Genomic DNA, 25320 nt, shown 5'->3' on the forward strand with positions numbered 1-25320 from the left:
CACTGGTACTCTAATAGAAAGGGGGAAATTGGTCACACACACACACACACACACACACAGAACGCCATGTGAAGACGAAAGCGGAGATCGGGGTGATGTTTTTACAAGCCAAAGAATGCCAGAGATTGCCAGGAGCCACCAGAAGCTAGGAGGCATGAAAGATTCTCCCTCACAACCCTCAGAGGGAACCAATCCTGCGGACACCTCAACCTTGGATTTCTGGCCTCCAGAACTGGGAGACAATACACTTCTGTTGTTTAAGTCACTCAGTTTGTGGGACTTGGTTATGGCGGCCCTAGCAAACGAATACAGTCCCTCCACACCCCTGCACAACTTTTCTTCCAAAACTGCAATGTTACTTTGACACTACAGAGAAGCCCCCCAGTTCTAACTTACATTTTGCTACAAATTAGCATTATTCTTCAAGACTAAACAAACTTGGCTCCTGGCTCTCTACAGCTTTAAAGCCAGTTTAGAAATGATGACTGCTCTGCCACGACCCCCATGGTCCCCCAGGGCCTCTGTCTTAGGAAAAGGAATCTCTGGGGCACATGCCTAAGGTGAGACAAGGGTCCCGCTTTTCCAGACATAATCTCTGCCTGTTACAGGAAGAAGAGGGGAAGAAAGTGGTAAAGTCATAAGATGACGGCACTGTAGTCCCAAGAGGGAAGCTCTTCCCACTTAATTCAGCTCCTCCGTCTCCTTGGAGAAAAAGAACCAGGATGGAGAAGAAGAGACCATCACGTGCCCTCAGTGCCCGGACATGGCCCCGGAGCCGCTCCCCAGCCGGCTTGTGTACAACCTTGAACTTCATTCCACGGTTCCTGCTCACAACACCTCCCGCCCCTGTCACTTGGCCGCTTCTCCTCCTGGACCAGCTGATGGTAACTGGGAAGAACCCCACAGAGGCTCTGAGTGGGCTTTACCTGGAAAATCTGGCTTCTTTCAGACTTTCTCACCACTTTTTCTAACTGGCCCCATTCCACTTTCTAGGTTCCAACAGAGAGAGGAGTTGCATCATCTAGTCAGAGCCTGTAATTTAATTAGCACAAGGATCGCTGCAGTTTGGAGAAAACAAGTGGATCACAGAAAATTGAAATGCTGTCTTCCCATTAGCGTTCCTGTTGAAACCCTAACCATTAAATATTTCGACAAATGTTTTAAAATGCTTACTATGTGTCTTCCGGGCCAAATGAAATAATCAGCTGAGAGTAATAATCTGGATGAAAAAAAGAGGCCCCTTTCCCATCGCGGTTCTGACACTTAACACACAAGCAGGGCAGGGTACTAGGGCAACCAAGGACATGGGCGTCAGCCACGTGGCTTAGAGCTGCCTAGGCACACACATAGGGGCATGCGGTGCGTCTAAGTTTGTGTTATTACCTGAGGCCCTAAACAGTCAAACCAAGAGGCAGGGAGCCTAACAGTGAATCCCCTGGACCCCAGCCGAGGTGCCCACCCTCCCTGCAAGTGACTGTAAGAGGTTCCTCCCTGCCACAGGGCATGGCCATCAGGTGACGATAATTCGACTTGCACGCGATGGTGCAGGGGGTCCCCTACTTTAATCAAGCTAGGTGTCCCACCTGGAAGGTTCGACCTTCCCCAGATGCTGGCCCAATTCTATTTTCTGAGACTAGAACCAAGGTCCACTTGATTATTTCATCTGTTCATCTAGCAAATATTTATTGAGCCTCTACTGGGTGCCAGGCATTGTGTAGGCTCTAGGGACACCGTGAGGAGTAAAAGTGACACCGTCCCTGCTCTTAAGGAACTCACGGTCCGGAGTGGGGAAGACATGATAATCAAATAATCCCTGAACAAACAGAACCCTGCCAATGCGACAAGCCCCAGGAAGCAGGATGTGTGTGACCGTGTGTACTGGAGGGATGCAACCCAATGGCAGAGGTCAGAGGACGGCAGGGGTCCACGAGGACGTGAGCTGAAGTGGGAGCTGAAGATACACATTAACTCAGCAGAGAGGGGTGGGGAGAACATTCTGGAAGAGAGAACAGGGTGTGGCCAGCCCTGGCAGCCAAGAGAGCACAGAGTCTCAAGGCCCATGGGACTGAGCATGAAGCAAGAAGCAGGGCTGTGTGCGGGGCCTGGGAGACAAGGCTGGAGTTGCTGGCAAAGCCAGTTCAATCCGGGGCGTGCTGGCCACGTCACAGAGTTTGCCTTCCAGGTTAAGGAAGCCTTTGAAGGTTTCAAGCGGGGAAGTGACATGGTCTGATTTGAGTGTGAATCGCTCGCTCTGGCCGGTGTGTGGACGGAGCGCCAGGTAGTCACAGGGAAGGAGCGGGACCAGTTAGGAAGGAGGCTGCAGCTGAGGTCCACGCAAGAGGTGATGGTGGCGAGGATGGGTCGGATGGAGAGTGGAGGGCTTGGAGAGTTTCAGGAGTCAAACCAGCAGAACCTGGCGACAGACTGGCTCTCGGGGTGAGGGAAAGGAATACAAAGGTCTTCCAGGTTTCTGCCCTGTACTGAGGGTGGGGATGCCATTTGCAGACAGAAAATAGGGGCCAGGGGTGGGGGGAGATGGGGGAGGAGAGGTGGGGTTGGTTCCAGGCGTGCTGGATTTGAGACCCCTTCATTCACGCCACAGAAGGTTCAGGAAGCAACTGGCCGGAGGGGTGTGGAGCTCAGGGGAGTCTGGCCCTACACCATCTCTGCTCTCCCTCTCCCAGCCCTGGAAGCCATGCTCCCCGCCCAGCCCCAGTCCGCACCCCCCTGCTGCCCCTCCAAAATCTTATCTCCGTCCTCAGCATGCTGGTGCCTCACAGCCAGTCGCAGAGGAAGGAGGCCTGCAGCCTGGGGTCAAGGCCAGGGCCCACCCTGGCTGCTCTGAATGCATGCCCTCCCCCCCATCACTGGAGTTCCTTCCTCTGCCCCCCAGCCCGCCTGCTCCCCAGCCCTTCTTCACCGCCAGCGGCAGCGATGGAGAGATCTCTGTTCACGGTCCTCACTCCCCCCAATCCACGCAATCTCCTTTCTGCCTTCTCCACCTCCTCCAGGACGAGAAACCGCTCAGCTGTCACCACTGGCTGCTTTATACTTGACCTTTCCCATGTCCTCCCTGGCATCCCTCCCTCCTGGGTCTCCGGCTGCCCCGTTATCTTCGCTGGCTTCTCTGTCATCAGCGCCTCCTTTTCTCTGCCTCCTTAAATGGTACCATCCCCCAGGCTGTGTAGATTGACCAGCCCCGCCCTCCTCCTGCAGCTACCCCAGCCGACCCCCGCCTCGATGCTCAGGGGTGGCCGCATTCACACGTGGTGCCGGCAGTTCAGCAGCCCCGTCACCGGCGTCACTGGGCTGGCCTGGGCCGTGTCCCACTTGCTTTCTGCTGCTGCCGTGGAGCGCAGCCCGGCTCGTTCCATATTCCACGGAAATGCACTGAGAAGACAGGCAGGCCCCGTTGCACAAAACAGCGAATGAGGAGTCCTGGTGGCGGGACCCTTACCCTGTGCTCCAGGCCTTGGATCTCGAGTTCCCAGGCACAGTCTCTTAACAAGCATGTATTTGGGGTCCAAATTTGGGGCGATATGATACCAGTTTTTATTCTGAAATCAAAGCATCTTGGTATTTTCTCTCAGGTACGTTCCAGGTAGCATCAAGTCAGCAGGGACAGCTGACTGGAAAGGATTGTTCCAGATACTTTTTCCTGTTCCTCACTGTACTTTGTTCTCCTGATGCCAAGTGTTACATACACTTATATTTTTCAGCACCTTGTTTTTAACCTCTTGGAGATCTGACAGCGGATTCCACTGGGAACCATCCAGGGAGCTTTAAAAAATACTGACCCCCGATCTCGTTGGAGATCGAGAATGGATCGATGGAATCGGTCTGAGGTACGGCCTGGGCATCCAGATGTTAAAATGCTCCTCAGGGATTCCACTATGTGGCCACAGCTGAGAACCACAGTCTAGAGACTGAACGATGGTGGTCCCGCTGTAAACCATGTCTCAAAGGCTCAGTTAAGTAAGTATTTGTCTTTGGCTACTTCTGTGTCCTACGATAATTGGTTTCCTTTCCCCTCTTCCCCCCAGAATGGAAATCCACTCTTCCTAAGGGATCCTGGGGTTTGCTCTGGGGGCCACTCACCTCATAGGGCTCCTTGGTGGGCCTGCACTTTTCTATCTGGTAGAGCTGGGTCTTGTAACAGACGCTGTCCTGGATGTCGGATTTCTACCAGAGGAGAAGAGAAAAAAAGGCTGGCTTAACTCACAGGAAATAGAAATGTCCATTAAGCATTCATTAATTTTTAAACCAGCGCTTGGCTGAGAAAAGGCAGAAAGGGGTTGGCAAGGCACTTAATTGCAGTGCAAAGCCTCATCCAAGGACGAAGTGTGGGGAGAGTTCGGCACCCAGCATCAGGTGACCTACTTCTGTTCCTGGCTCTGCCAGGAAAGGGCCAGGTGACCCTGGGCACATCACGGCTCCTTGCCGGGCCTCAGTCCTCTCATCGGTGCGATGAAGACCACTCTAAGACATGAAAAATGGATAAATAACAAGGACCTACTGTGCAGCACAGGGAGCTAGATTTAATATCTTGTAATAACCTATAATGGAAAATAATCTGAAAAAGAATATATATATATATATATATATGTATAACTGAATCACTTTGCTGTATACCTGAAACTAACACAACACTGTACATCAACTATACTTCAATTAAAAAAAAAAAAGCCCTAGTTCCTGCCCCCCGCCCCGATAAATGTCACAGCAATTCATAATATAGCTTAAAGAAGAAGACAGGTAACCACACCTAAGATGATCTAGGGGCACTGTTTAGGGGCAATCCTCTCTGGCGACAGGTGAAATTAAATGACTGATTAATTTTTCAGCCAACAAACATTCACAAAATGCCTTTACAGGCTCTCCAAATTAAAATCCACGCTTCTAGGTTTTAGAAAGAGGAAACAAGAATCAAGGGATAAGGGGAGAAATGACAAATAATTAAGTTACAATATTTTACTTTTTTTTTTTTTGCAGGTTATTAGTCATCCATTTTGTACACACCAGTGTATACATGTCAATCCCAATCGCCCAATACAATATTTTACTTTTTAGTTCACTAGTTTTGCTTTCAAAATTATACACGGTTGTTAGTAATTGGTTAATGATATTCGTAACTGGCACAGTGCACAGGTGCAATTAAATTAGCCTTGTGTGGAAATTACTGAGTGGACCAGCTATGGCTGTCTGTGGGGAATAATTCATTCTTAAAAGCAGCCACCCACCTAGACAGTGGTTCTCACACCAGCTATGTCCTACGATTTAAGGTTTAAGTGTGAAACAGACAATAAAATAAGAAAGAACCTTCTCTAGTTAGAACTAAGTTAGTTGAGTTTCCAGGAACTTCTCAGGAAACAAAACCACAGAGCTTTGCAACACTGCACCATTTGTAACCCTGATGCTGGGCAAACACAGCAGATGGCAAGACAGCCAGAGAAGGCAAGACATACCCTAAGAGTTTCACACAAATGTCTCTTACTTGGAATGAGCCATGTGATTAAGAGTGTGAGTAACCAAAGTTTGCATCTGTAGATGTGGAGGTAGACATAAGAAAGAAACTAGGGCTTCCCTGGTGGTGCAGTGGTTAGGAATCCGCCTGCCAATGCAGGGGACGCGGGTTTGAGCCCTGGTCTGGGAAGATCCCACGTGCCGCGGAGCAACTAAGCCCGTGCACCACAACGACTGAGCCTGCGCTCTAGAGCCCGTGAGCCACAACTACTGAGCCTGCGTGCCACAAATTCTGAAGCCCGCATGCCTAGAGCCCGCGTTCCGCGATAAGAGAAGCCCTCACACCGCAACGAAGAGTAGCCCCCGCTCACTGGAACTAGAGAAAGCCCGTGCGTAGCAACGAAGACCCAACACAGACAAAAATAAAAAATATAATTTAAATAAGGAAAGAAACTATTTTAAAACCAAAAGCCCCTCTATCTTATTGATCAGTATCCAGAAAACTGGTTCTTCCAAAAGAAGAATGTTTGAATCTGCTAGCTCACTCAGGAAAGTAGCAATGTCATCCTTTAAATATGTGAAATCATAAACTTTAGAGTCAGTTTCATGGAAACATTTTTTAAAACGAATTTTTGAACAACATTCATCATTTCAAAAAGAAAATCAGCGTGTGACCCTCCTCTGTTCCTTTTACTTGAGAACTACTTGTCCCTAGCATGGTGGTTCCTAAATGGTGTGACCTTGAGCTCATATGAGTGAAAAAAGTTGTTAGCAGGCATCTACAACATGTGCACATTTATTTATAAATTATAAGCATGTACTGTACTAACGTATCGTGTACATTATAAAATAGACAATAACATAGGAATTTAAAAGGATAAGATAAGAAAGAAATACAGGACATATGGTCTTCTTATAACAGAGAAATGAGAAATGGCTTCAAGTCTAACATGTCTTTTAAGCTTATCATCATAGGTGAACAGAGGACCTCTGTCCTCTGGTGTGAGAGAATTTCCTAATCCCTCCTATCACACAATAAAATGATATAAATAACATACTATGTATCAAAGGTCCAGTCTTTCTGAACTCCACTTCTCTCCTGCAGTAGCTTTCCCGTGACCATGACACGGGCTCTGAAATCCAGCTGCATATCTGTTCCCTTCCGAAGTTTTGTCCCATCACTGCTTCTGGAGCACGTTTTTTCCCCCCCTAAAACATTGCTCTTATTTTTAAATGCCTTTTACTATAATGTTTCTTCTCATGTACATCATTCCTTTGGTGGCTCACCAAAAAAAAAAGGTGTTCTGTGGATCATTTCCTGTTGAAGCCAAATCTAGGAAATACCCTAAGCTGAATCCGCTTCGAAACATCTGTACTTTTGTTCCGTTGTTTAACAACTCTCCCGTCAAGCTTCTTCATCTATTCGGCAATGTTTTCTAGATGTCTCCCCAATCCATTTGCTAATGAGAGACACATTCTGATCATGCTGTCTTCTGGGCATGATTTTGGTCATTTTCTCTCTCATCAGGGAGAACAGCATTTCCCCAACTATTGGTGAATTTTCACCTTTAGCTTTAATGTAAAAACCTCATAAAAGGTTTGTAAGCCTATTGTTTAGTGGAATGTTGTGTGATATCGGGCTATCACATGACTTTAAATAGTACGGAAAACTCTAGAAGTTCCTCTTTACGCTCTGGATTCTAAACGTCTTCCTAACAGTGATGACCCCATACAACCTGATCTCAAGGCGCCATACAGGCAAGGTGAAGGTCATCCTTCAGGAATGGGTATGAAATCAAATTTCAGATGGGCTTCCTGACAATTCCAGGTTTCTCTGGCTGACTTCCTGTTAGATCTGGTCAGTCCTCACCATTCTGAGTAGGAGAAACAGAAGAAGTGATATGCAGAATCCATACTGCCTGGGATCCAGTTTTCTTTGCAGAATTCTTTTTTAACCATTGTCCATTTGGAAAGAGTTGATTTAGTCAAAACTACATACTGAAGCATGTAAATTCCCTCATCCAGGCATGTATGAACTTCATGAGGCGGAAGGATGAAGGTGACCAAAGCATGAGGGTACCATGGTCCAAAACAGGCTCCCAGCTCTACCTCCTTCATCTTCAACACACGCGACACCTGGACTATCTGATGCCCAGACTGAGTGAAGGGGCCAAGGTTTCACTTTTGTTTTCTAGAGAAGTAAATGTAAATAGTGGCTTTCTCATCTACCATGCTTTAGAGGTGAATGCTTGAGGGGCTCTGCTCCCCAACTTTTATGATTACACAAGCCCCAGTGCATCTAAGTGGGGATCCCAAGGAGAAAAGAGAAACAGAGCCAAAAAGGCAACAAGAAGCTGAAAGGAACAGAGGCTTGAATCTCTCACGAGTCTGCCCAGAGCTTAACTCTGTGGGAGAATATTTTTAAAACACCTCAGATAAAAAGTGCTCCCTGAGAAGCAGGTTTTGCTACTATTGTATCCCACCTTCAGGAAACTCAGCGTCACATTAGTTTCAATTAACAGCTCAGATCAAGTGTCAGTAACTGGGAAACACTTCAAGTGTCAGAGCTCGTTTTTCCACAGAGAGCAGAGAAAACCACGGCGGGGCTCCACTCACCCCTGACAAATAGCGCTCGAGCTTCTTGTTTAAGAGGAAGTAGATGGCAAGGATGTGGCAGGCGCGGTTGGAGAGCACGGTGTTGATCACGTCGCTGTTCTTGTAGCCCAGCTTCTCCGTCATGTGCAGCACCACACTCGGGCTCAGGTCTTCCAGGGAAATCCTGCGGGGCGGAGGGACAGAGAACCAGTCACCTCTCCACTGTCGCTGAGAGGCTCCAGGGCCTCCTTAGCGATGCTCACAAACATGACAGCACAGAAATCGCCCCCCCCCACCCGCACAACACACACACACGCCCCCTCATGAACAATCAGTCCATTCATTCACTCATTCATTCACTTGACTTTTTTTTTTTTTGCGGTATGCGGGCCTCTCACTGTTGTGGCCTCTCCCGTTGCGGAGCACAGGCTCCAGACGCGCAGGCTCAGCGGCCATGGCTCAGGGGCCCAGCCGCTCCGCGGCATGAGGGATCTTCCCGGACCGGGGCACGAACCCGTGTCCCCTGCATCGGCAGGCGGACTCTCAACCACTGCGCCACCAGGGAAGCCCTCACTTGACTTTTTATTATGAAAAGTTACATATTCAGAAAAGTAAAGGGAATAGTCTAATAGCTTATGTGTGTACCCAGTTCCTGGTTGAACCAGTTGTTAACACTTTGGCTTTCTTTCTTCCTTCCTTCCTCCATCTCTCCCTCCCTTCCTTTCTTTCCTAAAGTATTTTAAATCACAAACATCATGACATCTTCTTTCCTAAACACCTCGACATGCATCTTTAAAAACCAAGGACATCTCCGTAGAACCACAATACCATCAACAACCCAACAAACTGTTAGTAATCTCTTAATATTCTCTGATATCTAGAATATATTCAAATTTCCCCAGTTGTCCCAAATTTCTTTACAATTTGACATGTTTTCCTTAAAATGTATTTATTGGAGATGGGGTGGGGCCCACACTTAGGTTGGGTGGAAGCTGAGTTGGGAAAGGAGGGTGTTCAGGAGACAGCCCAGAGCGTGTCTGAAGGAACAATGTGAGTTCACAGTTCACAAATAGGGGATTTGGGGCTCAGCTGTAAAGTAAAGTGCTCTCAGAGGACAGGTTAAAGCTTCTACACAGGAGTATTATGAAGATAAACTCCTTGGGATAAAATGCCAAAGAAATGAACGCCAGGCATTCATTTAACCACTCATTCATTCATTCATTTATTCAACAAGTCCCTGCCTCAGGGAGTTTACATTCCAGTGGGGAAGAGAGAAAATAACTTCATTTATTCTTCATGACAGTCTTCTGAGTAGGTACCATTATTATCCCCATTTTACAGATGGAGAAGCTGAGGGCCACAACAGGGAAGTAACTTGCCCAGGGACACACAGGCAAGAAGTGGCAGATATGGAGAACACAAAAACAGGCTGAGGGGCATACAGAGTATGTGTGTTGGTAGTGGAGGTGTGTCATCAGAGAGAACGTGCTACAGTCCTTAAGAGAGATGCAAATACAGTACTCTGTGAGCAGAAGGCGAGCACATCTGGCTAGAGAGCTCTGTAACCACCGCCAAAGAGTCTGAAGACATTTCTGGTGGAACCTCAGAACCATAACAGTAGGAAAAACCACACAGTATAACCCCATAATGGTGCAGAAGAGGAAACCGACTTGCCAGGTTCACAGGCCCGTTAGTAGGGGCAGCAAGGGCAGACCTAGGTCTCTTGACCATTGCAACCTAGGTCAGCTCTCCCTCTATTTGGCTAAGTGCCGTCCAAAGAAAAGGTGTCCAAGAAACCACAAAATCTGCTTTCCTCACTCCTGTTGGCTACAAAATCACAAATTCTAGAAAGCAGGTTGGAGTATGGTTGGTATGATTAATGGTTAAAAATAAAAACGTTTGTTTAAAAAGGATACAATTACGTGAAGATTGACACAAGCACTTAACACAGAAAGCACAACTGTTTGAAACTATCTGGTAACAACCGCGTGCCAGCAGCCCTGCCCTAGGTCAGTGACACCACTGCTGCTTGACCTCACTCCTGGCCAATGAGATCACTGACATTGGCCAATCAGACCACAGCCTCACGGCCTCACCTCCCAGCCAATCAGATCATGAGTTTTGTGACCCTTCCCCCCACCCCTGGCCAATCACCCACAGCTACACATGGATGGCCCCACCCCCTACCAGGAGCAGGCCCTGGAAGGGATGGTGCTCTGGGTGTGGGGTGCCACCAGGGTGGGGCTGGGGGTGGAGGAGAGAGGAAGAAAATGAGCAGGGGGAGACACCCCGTCTCTGCCGTTTGTACCCGTGTCTTCCAAATCAGGTGAACTCTGCCCAACGTAGACTGTGGACTGGCTCTCGACTGAGAGTAATATTTTATACATTTTCAATAAGCAACGCATGTATTTAGTGTTCTCTTGTATCAGTTGTTGAACCTGTGTTATCTCTCCAAGTTTCTTTCTTTTTTAAATTTTATTTATTTTTTATACAGCAGGTTCTTATTAGTTATCCATTTTATACATATTAGTGTATATATGTCAATCCCAATCTCCCAGTTCATCCCACCACCAACCCCTCCCCCCCACCGCTTTCCCCCATTGGCGGATAAAGAAGATGTGGCACATATATACAATGGAATATTACTCAGCCATAAAAGGAAATGAAATTGGGTCATTTGTAGAGATGTGGCTGAATCTAGAGTAAAGTAATTCAGAAAGAGAGAAACAAATATCGTATATTAACGCATATATGTGTAACCTAGAAAAATGGTACAGATGAACTGGTTTGCAGGGCAGAAATTGAGACACAGATGTAGAGAACAAACGTATCTCTCCAAGTTTTGATGAGATAGACAATGGTAAAAAATGTTCCAGAACACTAGGTATAATTTTGAGTAAATTTGCATTAAATCCAATTTTATTCCACTTTGGTCTAATTCCGTCCTGTGAACCAATGACCTGCTTTCCCTCCCACTCATCTCCAGAGCTAACTGGAGGTGTGGGAGAGTGTCCAGGCCCAGGCAGGACAGGAAGGAGGTATCCAGGGTCGGCTCTAAAAAAAATGTCTGCTCCCAGAACAGGGAGGGGAGCCTGGCACACAGCAAACATCTGTGACTAACTGGCATGAACATTTATTATAAAGAGTTTACATTTAAAGACATTTTCCTCTTGCCTCATGGGGATATCAACTTGGAGGCCCAAACAAATTAACAGAAGGCTTTAAAGAAGAGTGATATAAAACACAGGACCTTTGTTTTCTCTCTTTCCCAGAAGTAAAACATTGACAACATCTAAAATAATTAAATCTGGGGCTATGAATGTTGGGAAGCTATAAAATAGAATTTATAAAGAAACTATTCCTTTCCCTGGTCACATATTCTTATTCCCTTTATCTGGTAAAACCAGAAAACTCATCATCAAAAGCACATTTTTTTTTTGCATTATATATTTTTCACAATAAAGACTGTAAATAACTCGTGTCTTTTCCAATAGTTGCGATTTCTGGTTTCATTACTTAAAAACTGGACATTGATTTGCCTCTAGCATAAAATGCGTAACGAACCTTACCTAAACAGAAGACATTCAGCTGCCGTTTTCCTTAATATACAAGCTCTTAACCGGTTTTACAATCTACCCAACTAGATCACGTGCAGCCTGTATTGCTTTTGACCAAGTCCAAATGCAAAAATGACCCACCTGGCAAAGCCAGTATAGGTTACTAGAATTTAAGTTTTAATCTACAAAAGCCTGTTTATAAGCTACAAAATGAGATGCCTGGGCCTGAATCTTTGTGAATGAAGATGTGGTCAGCAAGGAGGGGGGGACTGTATTTTCAACAGTGGCTTCACTTCCTTTAACAGCTGCTGCATCGAGTGGATTGATTCTGCTCATTTAGACCGTGATTACATTAGGCTAATGACCCATTTGGCTGCCACCGGCGCCTCCTCCTTTACAGAGAGCACACCTGGGCGTCCCAGGCAGCATGAGCCCTGGTGACGGGGCATGGCGCCTCGGCTTTGCTTTCCGTCTCACGCTGGGCTAATATTCCCGGTGTCTATTTCAGGTACTAGCTCAAAGGGAGCCAGCACTGGAAACCAGCAGTCTATTTCCAGGTTCCCTTGGTAACCTAAGTAACCTAGACTTTGTTTACATTACCTCCCACAAGTCAAATGCTAGAATTGTAGATGACAGCTATCTATGGCCATGGTGAGTGCAAATGTGGCCCAGTAGCCAGGAGGCGGGTCCAGCACCGTCCACCCACACCCCCTGAAGTTCTTCTAGAACTTCCTCCCCAAGACGGAGCTCTGCCTGCCCATCTCACTTGGAGAAGTCAGTGCTGCAACTTTCATAAGTCTTGGTGGATGTTTCCAGACCTTCCTGGGCATTTTGAAGATATGATCACAGAAGACACCTCTTCCCTGCCCTGTCAGTGCTCTACCTGTCCCACTTCATCAGTGGTTCTCTTGTCTTCATCTGAGCTTCAGATCTAGAATGCGCAGGCCACTCCAGGTCTGAAGAAAGAAGGGACTCAAGGTAGGTCCCAGTCCTGGGGGGTATTGGACCCATAGGTCCTCACGTTGGCTCTAAAGTCACCAAGGGGAGGGTCCTCATTCCTCCACTCGGGCTAGTTAACAATATGTCAGATGAGTAGGGAAAAGTACAAGGAAATGTTTTCCTGTACCTGCTTTCAAATCTGTACTCGACACCCGCGCATGGGGACACGTGGGCCATCATGAGGTGTCCCTCAGTGATACCTGAGGACTCCTGTGGACTCCTGCCTGTAAGCTTCCCTAAAGATTCCTCCTCACAGAAATGGCACAGGGAGACACGGCCCGAAGCAAAGGACTCCAGCTCTTGACTTTTCTTTCTGCCCCCAACATTTCAGGGCAGGGGACTTAGGGCTGAAACAAACATCGGAGCAAAGAAGTGGCAGAAGAGGAACCCGGGGGATGGTTTGAAAAGGGAGAGAGGCGATTCCACTGGATTCCGCCCGATGCCGACAGGAGAGCTCTTGAGTGGAACACACACACACACACACACACTCAAACATACACACACAGACACACACACACTCACTCAGGTCATAGCTAGTCTACACGGTCCCTTGGTGTGAATTAGAAAGAGGTGCTGCTCTGGAAAAACGCACGCCCTCGGGAGCAGGTTTGATAAGGGGAGTGCGGCCTGATTTCAGCGCCCGCACGCCCTCCGCCGGGCGCCCCCTGCAGGGCGCACTCTGCACAGCCACACGGGCCGGCCCCGCCTTCACTTCCTCTTGTGTGTGCAGTGGGGAAGGGCGGCCAAGAGAAGACGTGGCCTTTGCTTGAATCACGTGAAGCTTCCTGTCCAGAACTATTCAGGGGCTCGTAAGACAGGCCCCATCTTGCCCGAGGAGGAGTCCCTCTGTGTGCACTTGATTACCTGTTGGGATAGGTGACATTGCATGGCGCTTTGCCCATGTAATTCTCATTAAGCCAGCGATTCGCCAGTGCCTGCTGGATATTGGGCCTCTTCACAGGATCTGGTTCCAGGAGAGAACGCAGGAAGTTCACGGCTCCTGCAAAGACATTCAGCAGAGAACACACACGTGTTACAGGCTGAAGGAAGACCCAGGGCAAGGGACCCACCACACCTCCCGAGCCACTGCTGATCTATTTTCTGGATCTCTGGGAGTCGTAAGCCAAGAGTTTAAGATATCTGTCCAAGAGGTGCACCTGGAACACGGTAGAGCACGAACCAGTACGGGTCTCCCCACATCCTGTACTTCCCCAAACCACCTGTGGTCTCATGGTCCACCGCTGTGGTTTTTTTCTCTGGCCCACTGCTAAAGGTGAGCCAAAGAGGGAGGAAAGAAAGTAAAAAGACAATGCTTGATCTCAAGGTAGGTTTTGAGGAATATATATATATTATTATATATATAATATAATTATATATTTATATATTATATATATACAAATTCTTTTCTCTTTATAGGTTATTACAAAATACTGAGTATAGTTCCCTGTGCTATACATGCATCCTTTAAGATTATAACAGTGGAGACAACTACACAACATGGGAAAATACGTTTATAATGCACATGAAGGTCACAGGCTCCAAAATTGTTCAGCAGGAGAATATGCAGGTCTTCCTATGGACAAGGAATGCCAGGGATTCCTTCAAAATGAAGATGGTCTGTCTTGCTTGAGCTTTGGGACCAGGATATTTTCTTATTTATACTCATTGTATGAAGCATTGTGATATTATCCTTGCAAGAGAAAAAAATACTCTTTTATGTAGCTTTGTACATGATATCCAATTTCCAATATACCAAGTAATAGATTCCGGAAAATAATCTTAATTTGCTTGGTCACCAAACTTTTCTGTCTTCCCTCCAAAGCTGTTTTTCAGTTTTCTAAGATAATCTAAGTTTTCGGTGATAAGTCATAAAAATTCTCACTTTCTCACAGGCTTTAGCTGTCATTTCAAAAACTGTCCTTTACAGAATGATGGGTGTTACTGTCAACCATCTTTTGCGGGGTAAAAATGAAGCCATCAAAAGAGGAGCTAACTCTGATGCCAGAATCAACCCCAAAGAAATAGCTTTTGCTAGTTCAGGACCCCAGGTAACCTCTCCAGGTGGGTTCCCACACAGTTGATGAGGTCACCAGAAGGTCATTTCCCTTTGAGAACGTTGTGGGTAAAAATACATGCGTAGATGCGAGAACAGTCAATGAGGCACATTAACTATTCTAAGTTTTATAGCTGGGTCTCCAAATAAAACTTTTCTAAAATGTTCTTCAATGCTCTGAAAAGCAAGTGGGGCTTCAAAAGAGGGGTTCCTCTTGTTGGAACCTCTATCTCCCTTCTCTCACCTCCCCTATATTGTAAGGTCATTTCTATTTGCTTTATCGGGGCATCTATTGGTCAAAGAAAAAAAGATGTGAGCTAAATGAGTTGAAACGGGGAGGCTATTCAGTAAATGATGTTTCTTTTACAGACATCTCTGTTGCTTACCCTCAAAGGACCTGAACAGCAACCCAGGCTTTCTCAGAGTATGATTAACTAAGCTAAGAACAGAGCTAAGAACAGACTGGATGTGTGTTTTTGTTCTATTTTCAGAACAAGCGCTCTGCGCCTTCACAAATTGCTGATGAGCACAAGTAATTTTAGTTCAGATCTCTACTGGTGAATTTTCTTTCTGTGGACATCACAAATATTGCCTTACTATCCAAAAAGGACTTAGAAAACATGCTTACAGCTCTTTGAAGTTTGTGTTAGGGTCTTGAATATCCCTATGACTCATGAGCAAAAGGGATTAAAATACTCTCCACTGTCCTGGAAAGCCATGGGGGGCACAGCCATGAGTCCCAGCCCGTCTTCTAGGCTAGCGCTTGGGGTCTCCACTCGGGCTCAAGCATAGGGATGGCCCACACGGGGCGCACTCCCTGCCTGTGCTCCATGTCACAGAAGGTACGCACTCCTCCAGTGCAAAACCTGTCACCTCCATGAGCTTCAGCTTTTCCAAAGTCTGGACTGGCTTGTGTGAGCTCCTGACACTGTGCCTAGGGAAATAGCCGCAGGAGACAGACGAAGCCATCAAACATTTTGCTCCAGTGCCGTCCATGGGACGACAGTTGGGGTCTCCCACACCTGAAGCTCCTTCCTCATCACCTCCCAGGAGTAAGCAGCAACAACAATTATTGGACAGTTGAGGCTTCTCAGAAATCTTTTTTTTCATATATATGTATGTGTGTGTGTGTGTGTGTATATATACACACACACACACACACACACACACACATATATATAAAAATATATGTATTCTTTTTCAGACTCTTTTTCATTATAGGTTATATACAAGGTACTCAATATAATTCCCTGTGCTATACAGTAGGGCCTTGTTGTTTATCTATTTTATATATAGTACTATGTAACTGTTAATCCCAAATTCCAAATTTATCTCCCCCCACCACTGCCCTTCCCCTTTGGTAACCATAAGTTTGTTTCCTCTGCCTGTGAGTCTATTTCTTTTTTGCAAATAAGTTCATTTAAATCATTTTTTTTAGATTCCATATGTAAGTGATATCATATATTTGTTTTTCTCTGTCTGACTAACTTCACTTATGACAATCTCTAGCTCCATCCAAATTGCTGCAAATGGCATTATTTCATTCTCTTTTTTATGGCTGAGTAATATTCCATTGTACATATATACTACATCTTCTTTATCCATTCATCTGTTGCTGGACATTTAGGGTGCTTCCATGTCTTGGCTATTGTAAATAGTGCTGCTGTAAACATTGGGGTGCACATACCTTTTCCAAGTAGAGTTTTCTCCAGATATATGCCCAGGAGTGGGACTGCTGGATCATATGGTAGTTCTATTTTAGTTTTTTAAGAAACCTCCATACTGTTTTCCATAGTGGCTGCACCAATTTACATTCCCACCAACAATGTAGGAAGGTTCCTTTTTCTCCACATCCTCTCCAGCATTAATTATTTGTAGGTTTTTTGATGGTGGCCATTCTGACCAGTGTGAGGTGATATGTCATTGTAGTTTTGATTTGCATTTCTCTAAAAATTAGCGATGTTGAGCATCTTTTCATGTGCCTGTTGGCCATCTCAGCAATCTTAACTGGCATTGGCTCAACCCTCACAAATGCTAACACCCCACCTTCAGCATCACTTCAGTAACTTCATGGTGCAAAACCCTCTAGATCTTAACTGAGTGTCTGGAATATATTCTAGGTGCCATCATTGAGGTGTAGTGATGAAAAGGTAAATGTGAAAACCATGAAAGGCATTCACAACTCTGTGATGTACAAGCACCAACAATCAGAAAGAGAAACTGTCTAGAAGCCAGAATTGGCAAGATCCCAACAGCTTAAGCTTTCAAACTACATGGTGGAGAAAAGAGGCAATTCTTCAAAAGCATGCAGAACAGACTCACAAGGGCAATAACACTGTGCTCTTTTTCAGCTCAAATATGGCAAAAATTTTTCCAACTTAATCCAAAAAAAAGAGTGCTATTATACAACAGACGTGGAAAGATCATCACAAACATGAATGATAGGGGACTTCCCTGGTGGCACAGTGGTTAAGACTCCATGCTCCCAATGCAGGGGGCCCGGGTTTGATCCCTGGTCAGGGAACTAGATCCCACATGCATGCCACACCTAAGAGTCCACATGCTGCAACTAAGGAGCCCACATGCCGCAACGAAGGAGCTGGTGAGCCACAACTAAGGAGCCCGCCTGCCGCAACTGAGACCCAGCGCAACCAAATAAATATTCTCAAAAAAAGGATGAATGATAGAATCATCAAATTAATAAAGATGTGTTAGAGAGACACAATAAAATGGCATATCCTCAATTTGGATGTTTCAATTTTGATATTACTCAAAACATGAGGACAACAGATAAAACCACCAAATCTGGGATGGGGAGGGGAGTGGAGGCATCTTATACTGAATAACATAAAGAAAGATAGGGAAGCAACCCAGTATAGTCGGGAAGTTCAGGTTTGGGGGTCAAGCAGATGCAAATGAAAAACCAGAGAAGCTATATGACCTCACCGAGACTCAGTTTCCTCCTTAATAAATTGGGAATAATAGAACTTACCTTACAGAGTTGTTCTGAGAACAGGAGGTGCTATGAAAAGCACTTACCAATGGCCATTCAGTAAATGACAGCTACTCCTGTTACTGTAAGCTTGTATTCTGGGATGTAAACAAGGCAGTATCATACAGTATCACAAATGAAGATGGGCCAGGCACGGTGGAAGGGAGAAGTGGTAAACTCGAGGTGCAAAGAACAAAGGGTTGGAGAAGCAGGGGGCTGATGGAAGGGCAGTGGCTGATCCCCCAAACTGAAGTCATTCCCTCTGTAAACAAGATGATCTGAGCTTCCTCTGCAGCTGGGGCACAGCTCTGGGCCCTACCGCATGGAGCCAGATCCCATATCTGAGTACTCAAATGAATCTATGGGCTGCCTTCCCAGACCACACACTTTAACACAAGTGCCAGAGACTTAGATTCCCTGAGCAACTATTATGTGCCAACGCTATGTTTTGTACCTGGCACAAAGGGTTAAAGCCCAAGTTGAGTAGATATACACATATCCCAATGGTAAAAGAATAAAAGGGGGAGGGCAATGTCCACATTCCTTAATCGTAAAATCAGATATAGAAATGCACTTCATGCTTGTTCATGTCTGACCGGTCAAGACCACAGCATCCTGTAGGAATGTGAAGACCTTTAACAAGCACACACAAAGCTTAAGGCCAAAGTCAAAACTGTCTGCCCAGCGCAGGAGCCACGTGAGCTTGGACACCAACTCCAGGGATGCTGACATTGCTGGGAACATTTCTAATTTTTCTTCTGTGGAATTTCCTTTGGATTTTTTATTTTTTAACATTTTCAGGGGTGCAACTTTTACTTCTTTAAGGGTAAAATTAATTGTCACAATCAGAAGACACTTAGAGCCTAGACTGCTAAGGCCAGATAACAGTACTGGAGTAAAAACAAGTTTGGTTCAGAAGTAATGAGACTGATTTCCTCGTGCTCTTACTCTACCTTTCCTTGCCCTGCTGCCCAACCCTCCTCAGTGACGATGGCAGGGGCCACTGCCCACCCCCCGCCCCCACTCCTCCTCCTATAGCCTGTGGCTCTCACTGATAATGCTGTTTGGTCAACGGATATTTCTGGCTTTCTGCCTTCCAGATATATGGTAGGGTTGCCCTTCCTCAGTTCCTTTAGCTGAGTGAAGCCATGTGACATGTTTTAGAAAGTTAGGAGTTATGAGTGGAATGTTGGTGGAAGATTTCACTGCTGACAAGAGACCTTCTAGATTTCTCTTTCCCTCTGCACGCATCAGATACATTTGAAATGGTGGCTGCCCCATTGGTCTGGGACCCTGACTAACTGAAATGAGCAGAACCCTTTGACCTTTGATCCAACTCTCCACAGGCATAAAGCAGGAATGAGAAATGAATCTTTGTTGAATTCCCTGGTGGTCCAGTGGTTAGGACTCTGTGCTTCCAATGCAGGGGGCACGGGTTCAATCCCTGGTCGGGGAGCTAAGATCCCGCATGCGACATGGCGTGACCAAAAAAAAAAAAAAAGAGAATCTTTGCTGTCTTATGCCACCGAGATCTGGGGGCTGTTTGTTACTGCAGCATAACCTGGGCTATCCTGACTAATACAGTGAGAAGCAGCTCCAGCTCTTTAGGGTCTCACTGGGATTCAAAGTGAACACTGTCTGCCTTTTCCAGGCATGAGGATACAAACAACCTCCTATTGTTCTTTGTATTGGGCCACTTAAGACAAAACAGGCTCTGAATCATAAGAGGAACTTCAGAATCACTCTGAAAGATGGCAGTACTTATGACAATATAACTCTTAAAGAGACTACCTTGAAAGACTGAATTTATTTATTAACATTAAATCTTTTTTGTTACCACAATGAGGTATCATTAGACCCTATCAGAATGGCTAAAATAAAAAGTAGTGAGAGTATCAGATGCTGGCAAGGATGCAGAGAAACTGGATCACTCACACATTGCTAGAGAGAATGCCAAGTGGTACAGCCACTCAGAACAGGAGTGTTAACAGTTCCTTACAAACCAAACATGTGCTTACTATACAACCCAGCGATTTCACTCCTAGGCATTCATCTCAGAGAAATGAAAACATGTTCACACAAAAACCTGTACATGAATGTTGACAGAATATTTATTCATAGTAGCTGGAGACTGGAAGCAACCAGTTGTCCTTCAATGGGTGAATATTTACACTATGGTATATCTATACCATGGACTACTACTCAGCAAGAAAAAGGTACAAAGGATTGATACATGCAACAACTTGGACGGGTCCCAAAGGAATTATGCTGAGTGACAAAAAGTGATATATATATAAATATACAGCATTTTTGAAAGGACACATGATAGAGTTGGAGAACATGTTAGTGGTTGCCAGGGGTTAATTAGGAGGCAGGGAGGTGGCTGTCGCTAAAGAAGGGTAGGACAAGGAATCCTGGTCCTGGGACTGTTCCCTACCTTGACTGTGTACTGTCACATGACTCTGCACGTGTGATGAAACTGCATAGAACTAAATACACACCAACACACACAGGTGCAGGCATATCTCAATAAGCTCAGTGGATTCTAACAAGGTCCTGGTGGTGATATTAAACTACAGTTACTTAAGATCCTACCAATGGGGGAAACTGGGTGAAGGGTAAACATATCTCGCTGTATGATTTCTCACTGCTGCATGTGAATCCACAATTACACCACAACAAAAAGGTGTTTAAAAATTGTAATTGGTTAAAAAACAACAACAACAAAAACCTATCTTTATTCTCTATCCCCTTATCCTGGTTTATCTTATTTTCTTTAGAGCATTTAAACTATTAAACATCACACGTGTTTGTTTATATGTTATTTTTTTGCCTCCCCTGCTGATAGGTATGCTCTATAAGGGTAGAGACTGTTTTATTCTCCTGGTGCCTAGAGCATTCCTAGCACAGAGTTGATACCCAGGACATATTCATGGAATAAGTGAATGAATGTGAAATATGGAAGGAATGAATGAATGTGCTTTCATTGCAGCACTTTCAACATTTCCGAAAGCTCTAAAACATAAAGATAACAATTCAATCAACATTTTTCACATTTTCTAACTCCAGGAGTTATGGCTCTTGGTACAGAACTATTTCTTTTACAACGACAGAACTGTGTAACTCATCTTTCTAAGTACGTAATGCCTGCTTTGCTTTCAGTCTCCAGAGATTCGAACCTCCCCAGCAGAGGTGAAAGTATGAACCGAATTAGATAATTACCTATAGGAATGCATTTCATCTTGGGTGCCATTTGGCAAGCATTAAATTCCGGGTCAGCCTCATGGATGCTTTATAAACTCAAGAAAAAAATACCTGATAGCAGTCAAACAAAAATGCTATATTTTAACCATGTTTCATACATTGAAATTAAATAATTACTCCTTTTTTCTTTCTTGGCCACATGCCTGATCTTAGTGAAGCTGAGTTTATTCTAAGGAGCCAATTAAATGAATGTCGAGGCCAAGCCAAGGCCAGGAACTTGAAGTGAATTGTGAAACAAACCAAAGAACAAACTGTACTAATCGGCTGGATCTGAAACCAAACCTTAATACGAACTGTTTACTGAAACGTGAACCAGGTAAAGTTGAGTGTACTTTCCAAACACACCTGATGATTCAGTTTAATCAAGTAACCAAACCTATATATATTTAAAAGCTCCTGAACAGGCTCAAAAACTCACATTGCTAAACAAATCCCAGACCAAAGTTGAATGAAACTAATATTTCTTTACAGTGACTTGACTAAGGAAGACACAACAGAAACGTGATGTTCAATTCTTTTCAAAGTCAACATTATAATATGGTGAGTTTTAAAACAAGCCAGCCTGAAAGTATTTTTCCAAGGGAGACTATACGATCCTTTTGATATGTGTATTTTGTGCAGAAGGAGGAAGTTAGGGGTTCAGAATTACAACGGAAAAAGAAAGGATTGAGGAGAGTGCCTCCTTAGGGATGGGAAACCCAACCATATTTTGCGACTTAGCTTTAATACTAGGAAGAGACCGAGTACAATCAGAGGGTCGTCCTAACTCCAGTGCTGCAAAACAAACACTGCTTCCAGTGGTCAGAGTGCAGCCCTGGACCCTGAATCGGAGTGGCAGGTGCATTACCTGTGGAGAGCTGGGTGGGAAGGGGGTTCATTTCCTTGTCCACCATCTTCTGGTACAAAGCCCTCAGGCTAAAAGGCTCCACCGTGAAAGGCAGGGTCCCGGTCAGCATGGCATACATGTTCACACCTCTGAAAAGAGAGACACCAGAGCATGAGACCAGAAGAAGACCCCGGGGAGAGGAGGACAAAGAGGACATGGGCTTGGGGAAGCTGCAGTCCTGCCACTTTCATGTCCACCGAGGTGCTCCTTCCTGGTCATTTTCTAGAACACTCAGCTCTTCTCTGAAACAGCAAATGTGAAAGGCGTGGGTGAAAGCACAACTCTGACGATTTGCACAGGCAATCAGAAGAGGTTAAAGAGCTTCAACATGATACAAATGAACTTATTTACAAAACAGAAACAGATTCACAGACATAGAAACTTATGGTTACCAAAAGGGGAAAGGGGGGATAAATTAGGAGTTTGGGGTTAACAGATACACACTACTATATATAAAATTGACAAACAACAAGGACCTACTGTATAGCACAGGGAACGCTACTCAATATTCTGTAATAACCTATTATGGGAAAAGGATGAGAAAAAGAATGGATATATGTATAACTGAATCACTTTGCTGTACACCTGAAACTAACACAGTATTGTAAATCAACCATACTCCAATATAAAATTAAATTAAAAATTAATAAATAAAGAGCTTCAAGAGCTATCCCAGTAAGGAGGGGAAACTATGTCCCTTCCTTCTGGAAGGAAGTCCAGACCAAATGATGTGAAAAATACCTGGGGAACCTCATATAAATAGGAACCTCGAATAAAAGTAGGTCTGCCGTGATGTGGTTTTCCAAGTACAGTTTAAAAGGTGGATCCTGGAGGAGGCCAGACCAAAAACTACACAGCAAGACCCTGCCCAGGAGGTCAAGTCACGGCATAGCCGGCGTGCCTGGCTACCACTCAGCCCTTTGAGACAGAAGTCTCAGAGCCCACACTGGTGTTCTGCTCTTCCCTTGAGTTCTGTTTTGGCCTGACCCTGGAGAAATTCCTTTGGGGGTGGGGAGGGGAAAGGAAGTCTCTTTCCCACTTTTATTCTCTATCTTATTGTTTATTGAGAGATTCGGCCACCCAGCTCTGGACCAGTATCTCAGATGTGGTCAGAATACCTTCCGAACGGGCTTAACTATACTTCTATCCAAAGCCAAGCTAGAGGGCAGCAACATCTCTTGGAGGATTTTTATTTTCCTGATGTGAAATCCTAATATCATTTTGATGAGATTTCCTGATGGGGATGAAATGCCTTGCCTGCCAAGAGGTCTGAAGTGTTCAAAAGAGCCCAAGGGAATGTTTTAAAAAGAGGCAACAGGATCTCCAGTCAAAACAAATCCAATGAGACGGACTGAAATGAAGACCCTTGGGGCCCGATTCCACCAAGGCGCCTCTGAATCACAGCGCTCTGGAGAAGGACAGGTACAGAGCCCACAGGCTCCAGCTAGAGATCATTCTCGAATTGCAGGCATATGCCAAGACCCAGCTCCTGACTGATACGTCAACATTCATTCCACAGATGCTTGCAGGTCGGCTCTCTGCCCCAGGCAGTGGAATAGATGCTGGCTCTGGGGCGGGTGGGGAGCCAGACAAGGAGCCGCCATCTTGGACTTAGAATTGGGTGAAGGCTGACAGCCAGCAAGTCAACAAATAAACAAGCACAGTTCTTTCCAATAGCGAGTGCAGAGGGGGTACGAAAATGCTGAACTCTGCTGCCCTTGACACCAGAGGAGTGGAATTAAGGGCGACAGAGGACTATAATAAGTACGTGAAGATGGGAGGCCTCTCAGGGGTAAGTATATGTGTGTGAGCTTATCTGTCTTGGCCGGCTGGATATGAGGAAACACTGTGTAGACCAAGAAATGGGGACAAGAATGAACAAAGCACACGCAGAGCCGTTTAGAGCAGCGTTTTCCTGTGTGTGCTCAGTGGAACACGTTTCCCAGGACAAGCATAGATGTTGGGTGAATAAACCTTCTATGGCCAGATAATGTGGGGAGTAGTCACCTGGCATTAAGTGGATGGGGGCTCAGAATGAGCAGGAGACTGTGTCATGTTGTTATTAAAGTCTGAACGGGAGGGATGGCGTGCAGTGGAAAGAGAAAGGCAAATCAGCAATAGAGACGTCTGAAGGGGATGCAAGACGCAAACATGGAAAGCCGGATGGTGGTGGTGAGCGTGATAGAAGACAGGAAGCTGGGAGGAGAGCCAGTTTGGGGGCAGAGGGAAGGGGTGTTAGGGGATGTAACCTGTCTGAGAAACTGGGATGCAGTGCTGCATTGTGGTCTGTTTGAGGCAGAGCCAACCATCCTTGCTTGGAGGACGCTTGGAGACTGATGAGAGGGGAGAACTAAGAGGGCCTCCAAATTTTATCGTTTTTGCATCAAAGGGGTCTTGGACACACGGCTCTTATGGATGGAAACCCCATGAGACACTCCACGAGGTTGTTGCTGGAGACCCCTGAAGAACCTCAAACAGCTTCCAACCTCCGTAAGGCAGCTCGGGCCATTCAGGGCAATGCATGGGGAGGGGCTTCAGATACGAAGGCCAAAGGCTACAACTTCTACCGGTTGGCTGTGGGACACGACCAGTCAATCCTGTCCCCGCTCACCTCTGTGTGCCTTAATCCTGGCTCTGACACTCACACCTAAAGCTGAACAGCCTGGTACTTAAACAATATCATTTTTCCCACAGGTGTTTTACGGTACCCAACCCATACAGTGATTCTCAAACTGAGGCCCAGGGACACAACTTCAGGGGCTCAGCAGTCCTACTTTTGCTTTTCTTGTGGTGACAATACTAAAACATTTGACAAAGCCCAACCAGGGACATGGGCCGGCCGCCATGTAACCCAGTCACCCTCCAACTGTACACACTTGACTGCAGTGCCTGCTTTTGCGTTTGTGTTTACCAACACACACTTTTATTAAGGTGTGTGCTAACATATATCACCTTTATTATCATAGGCCAATGAGAACGGAGCAGAGGTGGACTTAATTTGTCAGTGATGTCTCTGTGCTTATATCTGTGGGAAAGAAAGCCTCCTGATTACCTGAAGAGTGTGGTGGTTCCCAAAGTGTGGTCCTCAGGCCAGCAGCCGAGGCATCACCTGGGAACTTGTTAGAAATGCAAATTCTGGGGCCCCGCGCCAGACCTACTGAGTTTGAAACTCTGGGGGTGGGCACCCGCCCCCCACGTGCTTCCCGTGCACACCCAAGGTTAAAAGCCACTCAAAGAGTGAAAAGTGGTGAGTGAGTGCAGTGATCACAAGCTGGGACTGAGCAGCTCAGAAAGCCTGTGCCCAGCGGTGAGAGCCACACTCAGACCGCGTACAGCAATTCAGCTCCCACCCACAGGAGACTTAGCATTTAGTGAATGTTGCTCATTTGAATATTTGGGGGTTCTTTTAGTCTTGGTTAGATTTAACTTGTAAATGAGTTTTGGTTTTTCATTTCTACAGGACCCTAAATAAAAGGAGTTTAATTTTTTTTTTTTTTTTTTTCGGTACGCG

At 45.6% G+C, this 25320-nt stretch overlaps 1 protein-coding gene across 1 annotated transcript in view; it reads right to left on the reverse strand.

Annotated features, from left to right (window-relative positions):
* HUNK (hormonally up-regulated Neu-associated kinase) overlaps positions 1-25320 on the reverse strand; it is a 112674-nt gene that overhangs the window by 13024 nt on the left and 74330 nt on the right. Inside the window, exons 5-8 of the mRNA XM_030880754.2 lie at positions 21771-21898; positions 13479-13614; positions 8080-8242; positions 4099-4182 (exon numbers count right to left, since the gene is read on the reverse strand). Of these exons, the coding sequence (XP_030736614.1) occupies positions 4099-4182; positions 8080-8242; positions 13479-13614; positions 21771-21898 (511 nt within the window). The remainder of the gene's footprint in view (positions 1-4098; positions 4183-8079; positions 8243-13478; positions 13615-21770; positions 21899-25320) is intronic.

The sequence above is a fragment of the Globicephala melas genome, chromosome 4 (genome assembly GCF_963455315.2).
Source record: "Globicephala melas chromosome 4, mGloMel1.2, whole genome shotgun sequence".
Taxonomy (NCBI): Eukaryota; Metazoa; Chordata; class Mammalia; order Artiodactyla; family Delphinidae; genus Globicephala; species Globicephala melas.